Source organism: Gopherus flavomarginatus, chromosome 7 (assembly GCF_025201925.1).
Source record: "Gopherus flavomarginatus isolate rGopFla2 chromosome 7, rGopFla2.mat.asm, whole genome shotgun sequence".
Taxonomy (NCBI): domain Eukaryota; kingdom Metazoa; phylum Chordata; order Testudines; family Testudinidae; genus Gopherus; species Gopherus flavomarginatus.
Genome location: NC_066623.1, coordinates 80,121,482 through 80,135,383, shown reverse-complemented (window position 1 = coordinate 80,135,383; position 13,902 = coordinate 80,121,482). Strand labels below are relative to the sequence as shown.

Sequence of the window (13,902 nt, the reverse complement as noted above, 5' to 3'; positions counted from 1 at the left end):
AAGAATTCTTCATATTACAAACATTTTTTTATCAGCTGTCTTTCCACACAAAGGCCAAGGACTCTGGTCTGCTATGATTCCTCTGCACCTGATCTAAGACTATAGCTTGCGCACTATGCCTACTTTTACATTAAACTAGGGGAGAGAAGAGCAGATGACAGCTCTCACTCTGTATCATCTCTATGCTTAGTCACTTGGTTGCTTGAGTTTAAACCCATTAAACCCCACTTCTTTGCACTCTTTTTCTCCATGAATTAGGTTTTATATTTGCCTTGCTCGTGTGGCCCCATTATCAGATTTGTCTGAGCTGGACTGGAATTCCTTATTTGTGTGTATGCGTGTGCGCATGTTTTGTCAAACATTGGTACACTTGCACTCTATAAATAATAGTATCTTCCTCAGGTAACAACAGGGACCATATTTAATTTATACTTTCTGTGCTGTTCAGAGGTTCTATTTAATATTAATATTGATGGGCTTCTCGCCCCCCATTATCTAAATCATATATCTGCATATACTGAATATTGTGGAAGAAGCCACAGCAGACCAGAGACCTTGGTGGAACTCTGAGTTGGAGAGAAGAATCTTCTTAAGATTTACACATTAAAAAAAAAATCTAGTTTCAATGTACCAAAGCCACTTTTGTTATTATACATCTATAGTTTTAATTATCTAATCCAGAGGCTCTCAAACTGGGAAGCAGGCCCCCCTGGGGGGCGCACAATGCATTCGGGGGAGGGATGAGACGCTTCAGGGGAAAAAAAATTACTGGATACATTTTACCCACTGTCATAAACAGATAAGTAAGAGTTAATAGAACAAAACTGCTTCATATCTCTTTTGCCTGTAAAGGGTTAACAAGAACAATGAGCCTGGCTGTCACCTGACCCGAGGACCAATCAGAGGACAGGATACTTTCAAATCTTGAGGGAGGGAAGTTTTTGTGCTGTGCTGTTAGTTTTGGTTGTTGTTCACTCTGGGGGCTCAGAGGGATCAGACGTGCAACCAGGTTTCTCTCCAATCTCTCCAATACAGGCTCTTATAAGTTCAGACTAGTGAGTACTAGGTAGATAAAGCGAGTTAGGCTTATGGTTGTTTTCTTTATTTGCAAATGTGTATTTGGTTGGAAGAAGTTCAAATGTGTATTTGGTTGGAAGGAGTTCAAATGTGCATTTGGCTGAAAGGAATTCAAATTGGTATTTTGCTGAAAAGATTTTAATTTGTACCTGTATACTTAGGCTTGGAGAGTATTCCCAGTGTCTATAGCTGAAAGACCCTGTACCTATTGCATTTTAAATTTACAAAGATAATTTTTACTGTTTTTTCTTTCTTTAATTAAAAGCTTTTCTTGTTTAAGAACCTAATTGTTTTTTTATTCTGGTGAGACCCCAGGGGACTGGGTCTGGATTCACCAGGGAATGGTGGGGAGAAAGGAGGGAAGGGGGAGAGAGAGGCTAAATTCTCTCTGTGTTAGGATTACTGTCTCTCAGGGAGAATCTGGAAGGGGAAGAGAGAAGGAGGGGGGAAGGTAAATTTTCCTCTCTGTTTTAAGATTCAAGGAGTTTGAATCACAGTGATCTTCCAGGGTAACCCAGGGAGGGGAAGTCTGGGAGAGGCAACGGTGAGGGAAAGGGTTTACTTCCCTTGTGTTAAGATCCAGAGGGTCTGGGTCTTGGCGGTCCCCGGGCAAGGTTTTGGGGGGACCAGAGTGTACCAGGCACTGAAATTCCTGGTTGGTAGAAGCGCTACAGGTTCTAAGCTGGTATTTGAGCTTAGAGGAATTCATGCTGGTACCCCATCTCTTGGACGCTAAGGTTCAGAGTGGGGAATTGTACCATGACACCCACAGCAATGAATTATTATCAAAGCTGACTCCTTCAGACATGTCAGGTCCTCAGATGGTGCTGTGCATTTTGACAGATTTCTGTTAAGCTTGCATAGTATTATACAAAGTCCTTGCCATCTGCACATTAATCCATTTGCTATGACATGGTGTGCACATTTAATTGTAAAAATTGACCATGATCGCCATTTTGCATTTGCTCTTCTTACAATGGATCACTGGCTCTATTTGAATCAATGCTTTACTGTTTTTAATATTTAGGGAGCGTTGAATGTTGATTCTTTTTTTTGTCGGTATATTTACTTGTGTGGAGGAAGGGGAAGGTGTAAACTATTAGAGCCACAAAGAAGAGGGGCACGATCCAATAAGTTTGAGAATCACTGATCTAAAAGATTTGTAATGCACCATTGCCCAGAGTATCTAGATGCTCGTTACTCAAAACCTACATATTTAATTCTAGAAATCCATGGCAATTATTTCAATAACCAGAAAAAAACCAAGCCAATAAATGTGTGTGTGAAAACAGGTATCAAGTTGCAGTTGGAAAGGAAAACTACTTTTAAAAACCCACCTGTATGTATCTGTGCATATACCAGGAAGCTTGTTTTCCATCGTTCACTGATTCGACTGTAGTGTTAGCTAAACCTCCAATGTCACCACCGGCAAAAACCCATGGTTCACTGGTTTGCATGGTCTCTGGATCCACTTCAGGAAGACCCCATCTATTAAACTGGATAGGATTCATGGCTTCTTTTACTGCATTTAAGTGAAAGATAAAAAGATACTAAGTAGATGATCTGGAGATAGTTTAACAGATTTACTAAGCAATTGTTGCTACGATCCACTTTATATAGACAATGATAAAAGAAATAAACCATTGTTACAGTCTGTATCACTGTATTTCTACCTTGACTTCCAGTAGAGTTAATCCAGAAGTGTATTTACTATGGAGATTCACATGCAAAGGTCCAATGTCTAGCACATGGAATAAATATGCAACAAGTGTCACAATAGAAATCATTTCTCACACTTTCACAGGCCTTGGGTGGCAGGCCAGTCCTTGCCCACAGACAACCTGCCAACCTGAAACATATTCTCACCAGTAACTGCACACCGCACCATAATAACTCTAGCTCAGGAACCAATCCATGCAACAAACCTCGATGCCAACTCTGCCCACATATCTACACCAGCGACACCATCACAGGACCTAACCAGATCAGCCACACCATCACTGGTTCATTCATCTGCACATCCACCAATGTAATATACGCCATCATATGCCAGCAATGCCCCTCTGCTATGTGCATCGGCCAAACTGGACAGTCTCTACGGAAAAGGATAAATGGACACAAATCAGACATTAGGAATGGCAGTATACAAAAACCTGTAGGAGAGCACTTCAACCTCCCTGGCCACACTATAGCAGACCTTAAGGTGGCCATCCTGCAGCAAAAAAACTTCAGGACCAGACTTCAAAGAGAAACTGCTGAGCTTCAGTTCATCTGCAAATTTGACACCATCAGCTCAGGATTGAACAAAGACTGTGAATGGCTTGCCAACTACGGAACCAGTTTCTCCTCTCTTGGTTTTCACACCTCAACTGCTAGAACAGGGCCTCATCCTCCCTGATTGAACTGATCTCGTTATCTCTAGCTTGCTTGCTAGCATATATATACCTGCCCCTGGATATTTCCACTACATGCATCTGAGGAAGTGGGTATTCACCCACGAAAGCTCATGCTCCAAAACGTCTGTTAGTCTATAAGGTGCCACAGGATTCTTTGCTGCTTTTACATTTCTCATGTGTCTGTTAAGCTAGGTGTAGTAAGATGAGGCCCTGAAACATAAACCCTTATCAGAGGCCCGGTATGAGACCTAAGACCTGAACTAAAGTAATGGTCAAGATTTTGCTAATATAAAACAAAGTTAAGCTGTGAGCCAGAGGCAGGCCCTGCTCACAAAAGCTGGCAAGGAAAGGGCTGATGCTTCAAAAAAAGACATACCTAAAAAGGTACTGGACACCAGATATCAGAACATTCACATACTTGTACACTCCACACACATAACAAGGAACAAGCTGACTCAACCCAATGACAGGGTCAAAAGGGTAACATGATGGATAGAGTTGTTTTGTTCAAACCAACATATACAGGGTCAGAGGCGGCACCTTACTACGTAGAGGGGTTGTACTTTGCTTCGTGGAGGGGTTGCACCTCAAGTTACACATCACTCCTGATGTATTGTTTGTACTTCTGTATAAGAATGCACCCCTGAGTGGATGTCTTTTTTCAGCCTAGGGGGCTGTGGAGAGTCCCACCACTGACTGAGCTGAGTCCATTAGCGAGGGCACATGTTCGTAGTATGTCCCATAGGGTAGAGTCTAGAGGGAACTATTACTGTGCTTGATTTGACAATAAACCTAGCCTGGGTGCCTTCGTACCTTACTAGAGTCTGTGGTCATTGGGGGTTCTCTCAGGGTCTGCTGTGCCAGCAATCTGCAGAGCGGGGGCAGCACACAGAGGGAACACATGCACGCAGCCGATTGATATCAACATTGAACAGAACAGAGCACCACACCAGGAGCGTCTGACAACACTAAGTATATGCAAGAGGTAATTGTACAGGAGTATCATGAAGTGAAGAAAGAGGTGGTAGTGTCGATTGTGCCCAAACCAGAAGGAACAAAGTGACTCTGATACGCTATTGATCACTTCCTGAGCACGAACTACAAATCCTACACAGACTTTATATTGAGATTTACAAGAATACTCAGCACTGGCTTTCCTCATCTACCACTGACGTCATTGGGAGTTTTACCATTAATGTCAAAGGGTGCAGAGTTAGGCTAACGTTCTGCACTTTTGAAAATCCTGCCCTAGTCACCATTGGTGAACAAGGGGGAGTCTCACCTTCTTTTACCCTAGAATCATCCATTCATCCCATTCTTATTTGTCTGCCCACTCATCCACATCGTATCCAAAATACTTTTCTACTTCCCAGGACAACAAACATATACACTTGGTAGTTTTCAAAGTTGTTGCCCTCCCAGTCTCTGACTCATGTCTCCTTGATCCAGACACGCAATGAAATGACAGACATATGGATGAATTTTAAGTGGCAGGCTGCAACTTTTATTAAGCTTAAACACAAGGGAGGGGCACTACTCATCCATTATCCAGAGCTTCCTATACCAGGCATTTAATTGGTTCCAGTGTGGGGGCTACAGGGCTCTTACCATATAACCCATAACTTGGTGTAGACTCTCCTCAGCCTACCCTCCAGGACTCAGCTTGCTCTGACTCCTATCATCCTCTTCCACCCCCTCACACCCGGGAGAGACAGAAGGTGCAGAAGGGTGGGGACTTCAGCCCATGAGGGCCAAAAGGTCTGACTTAATCTTGGCCCACAAGCTCTCATGAGCCCAAAACCCATCACCAATATCCCAGTATTTTACTTCTGGGAACCATTCATTTTATGCTTTTAACCGCATGGGAAACTGACCTCAAGTTGCAAAACATTAACAACTTAACCAAGTACTTCAGTTAGGTACTAAGCGCATTGCTGCTTAACCCACCATGTCTTGAAGGTGCTTCAAGGAAGGTGAAAAAACACCCTGGTTCTCTGCCAATTGGCCCATAGGAGAAAAAAAATCATTCCTGACCCCCAAACAGGTGATCATGACATTTGTCAGGATGTGAGTAGTGTGGGGCTGATGAAATGAAGCTGAAAGAAGATCTACAGGGCTCTCACCCCAGTTAAATTCTGGGAGCTAGGGAATGCTGGAGAATCAGTACCCCTCTCCCTTACTGTCTAATCAATGCCAGAGACTCCAAGGGATGGGGAGGAACTACCTGGTATCTCTCAGCAAGTGTCTCCTTCTTTGCTCCTGAGGCTGTTCCCTTTCACCATCAGGTCCCTTATGTTCCCCCACTTGTTGAGGCAGATGGGTGGCATTTTTGAAATTTAGAACTGAAAAAGAATGATTTTCCACATCTGTCCTTGTAACAGTTTCTCCAGATCCTCAACATTTATACAAACACAAGATCAAGAGAGTCTTCCCTCACAACAGAAATGACCCTCTGCCACTTTTAGGCAATTATTGTAGAAAATTTTGAGATAAAATGTTTTCCATTTGAAAAAGCTGTTTCATTTAAACTGAAACTTCCCTGGGGAATATGATGATTTTGACAAAATTTTGCTTTTTTTTAAAAAAATAAAAAACACAATTCAATATGATTAAGAAACCCTCACTCAACATTTTCAGAATAAAATGTTTCAATTTTTCATTTCAGAATGAGTTTTTGGATTGATTTTTTTTATTTTGATAAGTATAAAAATTTAAAAAATAGGAAGTCAAAATCAAAATGAAATGTTTCATTGACTCCAAACAATTTTTTTCACAAATTTTGTTGTGTGGGAACTTTTGAAATTCTTTGTTTTCATTTCCATTCCAAGCAAACTAGCTTTCAAAACTGCTGAATTTCCCACATTACTCTAGGAATCTTTAGGATGCTGTTCTGTTTAATCTGTCTATTTTAGACATCTATATGGCCCCCATTATCAAAGTGTCACCTGAAACCTCCCAATCTTTTTTTCTATAATCTTTAATGTATTTATTCTCACAATACCCCTTTGAGGTACAAATATACCCATTTTACAAATGGGGAATGAATAACAAAGAGACTTGGCCTAGGTCACACTGGAAGTTCATGGTGGAGAAGCAAATTGAACCTTGGTCTCCCAAGATCCTGGCTAGAACTCTAGCCACTGCACTATCCTTCCTTCTCAGACTATAAATCTCCATCCACTCCTCTTTTTGTTTTAGAAAAAGCAGGAATACTATCTCCATAAAACACCCACAAAAGTATAACTGACTGACCATCTGCTTTGGGAGAAGAGATCAGGAAAAAATGTGTGTGTGTGTGTGATTATATGCCTTGAGATGACTGAAAAATAAAAAATTAAAATAGGAGTGTTACAATGTTAACTACAGAATGGGAAGCCCAAGTGCCTGATTCACCACTATCTTAGTCCAGTTTTATGCCATCACAATTTCAGTGGAGTTACATTGATGGATATCTGGAGTAATGCAAGGGTGAATCAGACACCTCCCCTCCCCCCAAGTATAAATTACATGGGGAAAATATTTGCTGTTAAAACACAACTATTTTCTTCTCTTATCTTATGGAACATTGCAGAAAAGATATCGTCAATTCTCTTATTTGTTACAAAATGGAATATAAACATATATATACACACACACACACATGGCAGATGGACAGGTTGTACATGAAACAGGAGCTGAAATGCACAGAATACCACACTACTTTTTGTACTGCATGCAACAGTACAAATGGGACATGAATACAAATAACAAAGCCTAAGATCATCTCACCGCCACCTATTAAAAGTCATCTTTCTCATTAAAAAACATTTTTAACTGTGTATTATTTTCCTACTTTAACTTTTGAATTAGATTCTTTGTAACTACAAAGATATTTTAATGTAGATTTATAATGAAGAAATATTTTCAGATAAATACTTGTAACAAATCTTGAAGCCATGTATCAAAATGAGTTATTTTTATATAGCTTTAACTATATTGTCACACCCAAGTTTCTGCAATAAAATGCAGTTTAAAACTGCAGTGTTCCTCAGGGACATATCACTAGCAGATGCAGATTGCCAAGGTCAATTAAACTGATGTAGCTGTGCTGTCATATATGTAAAAGAGAAACCTGCTAGCATATGACAAGAATATTTCTCAGTATTTATAGAAAAATGTCAAATATGTGTTTTTACTTGAGATGGGCCTAAGAGAGTGTATTTTGGGTTGGCAAAACCTCAGTCAGGTTTTATCTTTCCAAAGTCAAAACCAAAACCACCTGTAGTTTTACGTTTGGATTTAGAAATTTAGCAATATGTTGGATTCTACATTTTGCTTTGCTCATTTGCGATATTGCCAATTTACATAATCCCCTTCCTCACTTAAAAAATTCTTAACCTCCACCTAGAACTATAATGGGGTAAAATAAAAAAGCATTTAACCTCACAGGCTGAACATTATGAATCTACCTAGTATAGAGGAGAAGTTGGACCACATACTGTATGCTGTTAACTGCCTGCATTGCCAAAATATGCATAGGTCCATGCAGTAAACCAAATCCAGACATTACCAAAGTACACATAGAAGCATGCTGTTAGCCACCTTCTAACACTGCTAAGACATAGGCATATGGGAGTCTGCCACCAGCACTAATATACGAGAGCAAGCTCTTAGTATTGCCCAAATATATGTTCAAGCACACAGCAGGCCTACAGCCCTTCTTACATAATCCCTCCCAACTTCCTTTCCAGGCCCCATACCATGCCCTCCCCTTCCAGAATCAAACACTCCCTGGAGATGTGGAGGTAATTGGGAGCAGGTGGGATTTCTGATAGATGGGAAAACAGGTGGAGAGTATCTCTTTGTGTGAGAGCTGAGTACATTCAGAGGCAAAATACTATACTGGGAAAGAAAGATACAAGCACAATATACTCTGTCACATATTTCTTTTCATTCTTCACACACCTATCACCCAGATCCAAAGTGCTTTTTGCAACAAAGTTAGATCCAAAATCACAGGCAGCAGTTTGGATTCGGTATCCCACACTGTAACAACTCTCAAAACTAAATGAAAATGGTACAGGTTTGGGCCTCTATCTAGGTATAAAACATTAAAATAGAATAACTGCTTCTGGAGCTGAAACTTGACACAGTATTTCACTTGGAAAAATAGCTGCTAAACATGCAAAATAATTGTTTTTCTCAGTATTCTTTGTAAACATCAATGTCCTAGCTTATCATTCAAAGTTTAAAGACTTACTGATTGCAAAAAATACATTTGTGGTTGAATTTGGCAAAAAAACCCAAAACAAAACTAAAGCCTGGACACTCCTAGTAGCTGAATACAAAAATATCTGAGAAAGTTTTATTTAAAAATATTTAAACAATCACAATATCACACCAAACATAACCTTCAGACTGAGGCATTTTCAACTCTGAAAAGGAAATATATCCTCAACTATAGTGGTGTTACTGGGAATACTTCAGTAATATTTATGCAGCAATATGTTAGCTTTAATTTAATATCTCAAAGTGACTGTAGTTCAGGAAAGCATTTGATCATTAGGCCTGTGACCAGAGCTGTTTTGGAGAACAGAAGGGTGTGTTGTGTACCAGGAGCTAAGGTATGGGATGTGGCCCTGGGACTGAAGATCCTAACGGGAGCAGGAAAGAATCCACTAATTGTCCTTCATGTGGGAACAAATACTGTTAGAGTCTCATTGGGACATATCAAGAAAGACTACGTCAGGCTGGGGAATATTCTTAAAGAAATGGAGGCTCAGGTGATCTTCAGTGGGATTCTACACGCCTCTAGAGGAGGAGAATAAAGGCAAGACAAGATTATGATGATCAACAGATGGCTGAGGCAATGGTGCTATAAGGAGCCTTTGGGATGTTCAACCACTGGGAGGCATTCACAGACAAAAGACTGTTTTCATGGGATGGACTCCATCTAAGTAGGGAGGGTAACAGGCTTCTGGGATGGAGGCTGGCACAACTGCTTAAAATAATTTTAAACTTGGAATTTGGGGGAGCTGTTTGGGAGATGCTCATGTAATCTCCATGCCTGATTCCGATACTGAGTGGGAGGAAAGTCATGTAGAAGAGAATACAGGAAGGCAAAAAGAACAACAAAGGGTAGGAGAATGGACAACAAGAGGACATATAGTGCCAAAACTAATTACAGTAACAGTCAAGTAGAGAATACTGGCAGTAAAATTACTAATTGGAATTAAAGACATTGGTAAATGGTAATTGGGATAAAATACAACAAGAGACAATGGGTCATAGGAAAGATGAACTGTCAGCCTAGAGAGAAGTTACTAGTGGAGCTCCTCAGGGATCAGTCTTGAGTCCAGTCTTATTTAACATTTTCATTAATGATATTGGCACAAAAAGTGGGAGTGTGCTGATTAAATTTGTGGATGACACAAAGTTGGGAGGTATTGCCTATATGATGGAACACTGGAATATCATACGAGAATATTTGGATGATCTTGAAAACTGGAATAGCAGAAATGGGATGAAATTTACAGCAAGAATTTTTGCTATAAACTAGAGATTTATCAGTTGGAAACAAAAGAGGAGGAGAAAGACCTGGGTGCATTGGTCAATCACAGTATGGCTATGAGTTGCCAATGTGATGCAGCCATGAAAAAGGCTAACACAATCATAGGATGCATCAGGCAAAGTATTTTCCATAGAGACAGAGAAGTATTATTACCATCGTACAAGGTACTGGTGAGACCCTCATCTAGAATACTGTGTGCAGTTCTGGTCTCCTGTAACAGGGTTGGCACACGCCTCTCACAAGTGCCCCCCTTTGACTAATTGCGTCCTTGCAATCTCTCAGATTGGAATGGGGGTGCACCCACTTCTCACAAGCACGCCCTATGCTTGTCATAGTTAGGGTTGGGAAGGAATTCCCCTCTGCTCCCGGTCAGATTGGCAGAGATCCTTGGGGGTTTCACCTTCCTCTGCTGTGTGAGGCACAGGTCAATTGCCAGTTTGAGCTAGAGTATATGGTGGATTTTCTGCAACTTGAAGTCTTAAATCAAGATTTGAGAACTTCAGTAATTCAGCAAAAGTTTATGGGCCTAGTACAGCAATGAGTGGGTGAGGTTTGGAGGCCTGCAATGTGCAGGAGGTCAGACTAGATGATCATGATGTTCTCTTCTGGCCTTACAGTACGTAAGGTATTGCCCGAAGCCAGACCATCTCAGCATATAAGGGCCTTTGTGCTTATTTTAAGTAATTCTATCTGGCTATCTAAATTCTGCTCCCTGGGTTCCTCTGGATGTTATCAATATTCTTTCCCTGTCCCAAATCTTTGCATATTTTGATGTGATATTGACAATTTGTGTTTTAATGGTTAAAAACCTGTAACCTTTTGAATCCCAACATCTAAAGATCATCTGTCCCTCTTTTTACTGAAGAAAAATACCTGCTAACTCTTTCAAAATGGATGAGATTTGAAGTGGAATCCATTCAGAAACTGAGGACCAGCAGTCAAGTGGGAATCTGGCTACGAAATCTTGGATCCCACCTACAGTTAGTGGGTACACTTCAAATTTGTTCAGACAATAGGTGACCTGTTATTAGACAAGGAGTTTTATCTAATATAGAAGTGTAAAGCCCACGGTTGCATCTTTATGTTTGGTTTCTGTGTAACTTGCATCTGTTGTCTCTCTCACACTTTTTCATCTTTGAATCTGTGGTTTTTCTATTAAATAAACCTCTTGTTCATTTTTATCCCAAGCAGGTCTCCACTGTGCAAACTGTGTGGAGTGTGTGCACCAAAGTAACCATTCCAAAGTCTAGGGGAATGGTTTCACCTTTTGGAGAGTGATGAACCAGAGGGGAAAAGTCTAGTATTTGAGAATTCAAGGAGGACATTTTGGGGGAAACTTGGGACTGGAAAGCCTGGTGGTGTCATCCTGCAAGGAGTAATTAGGCTGGTGGAAGCCAGTAAATCTTTGTGCTTGCGGACAGACTACTGTATGTCAGGAATCTGAGCCATGGCAACACAATATTAAGGCATCCTAAGGTTACAGGGCAGGGGGTGACAGAACACCCTGATCTGTGTGATCCCAAAACATCACAAAGAACTTAAGTCTTCACAGACTGAGGTACCCTTCATGAGGATCCTCATTCCCCCACAGAGAGGGAGGGTGAGCAGATTCAGAGGCAGGCTGAATACTTGGAGGTAGGCTGAATGACCCAATCCAGGCTATTTGCCATAGAGGCCATTTAACACTGAACTGGACCCAAATTAAATGCTTCGTTGTTTGTTCATGGTTTACCCTCTCCCATTAAAGTTTAAGAAGTTTGGCCTTTCACTTTAAAATCCATCCCTGTGTTTGTGTTTCAGTCTTCTGCATATTCTGATCAAATATATTTATATAATTTAAAGGGATCCTTTTGGACGAAAGACAGCATACAACTGCATTATTCTATTGTCATCAAGTGACACTATCACAAACAGCACAAAGGGAAAGCATCTAATGTGTATTCCACATTTGCTGTCTTCACAGTGCAAATAAACATAAATGGAAAGGCAGCAGCAAACTATATCACTTGAAAAAACAATATTATTAAAAAAGAATACTGAAAAAATATTTTAATTAACAAAACAAATCGAATGGAAAAGAGTCTTCAAATAAAGCTTTAAAAGTGAGTGTGTGTGTGTTTGACTGCCATGACTAATTACGTTGCCATGTAATGTGTGTTCAATTTGAGCTTATTTAAATAGCAGAAATGCTCATTAGCTGCAGTATATCTGTGAAGCTTCAGTAAACAGTTTAATGGTTTTTATGTTTAACCATTTTGATAAGTTCCTGTAATTTTGGCTTTAGAAGCTCATTAATGTTATGTTTGATATCCATCTTACAGACTTCTTTACCGTGAAAGGGCATCAAGTACTTCAGTACAATCTGAAAATACAGTAATCACATGTGTAAAAATATAGCTACCTAACGTAAAAAGTCTGATTCACTGCCAATACAATCCACATTGTAGGCTGCAGAAGCAATAAATCTGCCAGAAGCAATGGTACAAGCACATTCCACCTACCATCCCTAGCCAACTGTGGGCTGCACTGACCTGCATCGGCTTCCCAAAGCAGGCAAGGCTGATGAGCATATATTCACACATGCTGGGAAATGTGCCTATTTGTTCTCTACGCAGCCCCCACCAGCAAAGCTCCTGGCTGTAAAATTAATGGCAGCAATTCTGCTATTGTCCCTCCACCAGTGCAGATGTTCTGCAGGTGAAAGGGTGCACAACTTACCATTACACAAACTATATCAATAGCCAAACTCTTACTGATTTAAAGGGACTAGGATTTGAACCCTTTGTAAATTGTGATTTTACTCTGCCCACAGTGTACTTTTCCATAGATAGAGGACATTACTCTCCAAGATTACAACTCTGACATCTTTCCTGAGAGCTGAATTATTTTAAAAAAATACACTCCAAAAAGGGGCAACTTTTCTGCCTCTGAAATATAAAACATCAGTTAGGAAGCAGGACAAAGGCCTCACAATACCAATCATTTAGAAATTGTAAAACTATAAATATGGGGATCTGACAAACCAATATGTGAAATGCATTTTGCAAATGTTCTATCTAATATTGTTGTTCTATCACATGCTGTTCTGTTTGTCACCCTCATTGCTTAATGCACCCTTTTAAAATGGCACGGAATTGAAGACAAACCATTTCTTTTCCCTTTTAAAAATGTGTATGCTACATCCCCACCCATACAAGTTACCACTTTATACAAACAAAAAAACAAAAACAAAATCAGGTGCAGATCCTAGATCCTGCCAATAAAGTTTATGGAATTTATGTTTGTTTAGGAAAAAAATGAAAAACAAAATTGGATACTTCTGCATTTCTAAAACAAAAAAAAAAAAAGAGGGAAATATTTTCCACAAGTTGTCCTATATTCTATATAAATGAAGAACATAACCCTAGGGACTGATGTCAAACTTAAGATTTATAACACTGTCCTAGATTAAGAACATATGTGATCCCAACTACTAGTGAAAGCTGGCATATACAGCTGGACACAGTAGAACAGTCCCACCCCTAGTCTGACAGCCTCTGTGCTGTTGAGGAGGATAAAAGTCCCAGGGAAGGAGAGCATCAAACTGGAGCAGAGGGAAACAATCCCATTGTTGGGACCCTCCTTCCAGATGATGTTGTGGTATCCTCTCGCACTGAGGATACCTCTCTGGGGGAAGGAACTCCAGCTATTAGGAAGAGACAGGCATTAGGGTATTAGTTATGGGCGATTCGATCATTAGAAACATAGATAGATGGGTTTGCGATGACTGGGAGAACTGCATGGTGACTTGCCTGCCTGGTGAGAAGGTTGGGGATCCATTGAGACATCTAGATAGACTTGCGTGTATTGCTGGAGAGGAGCCGGTGGTCATGGTAGGCC

At 40.4% G+C, this 13,902-nt stretch overlaps 1 protein-coding gene across 3 annotated transcripts in view; it reads right to left on the bottom strand.

The window, feature by feature from the left end:
- DPYD (dihydropyrimidine dehydrogenase) overlaps positions 1-13,902 on the bottom strand; it is a 616,437-nt gene that overhangs the window by 238,555 nt on the left and 363,980 nt on the right. For all 3 annotated transcript variants that reach the window (XR_007775327.1, XM_050960937.1, XM_050960938.1), the window contains exon 12: positions 2,415-2,599. Coding sequence is in view for 2 of the 3 variants with exons in the window: in XM_050960937.1 (XP_050816894.1) it covers positions 2,415-2,599 (185 nt within the window). In the remaining variant the exon portion in view is untranslated. The remainder of the gene's footprint in view (positions 1-2,414; positions 2,600-13,902) is intronic.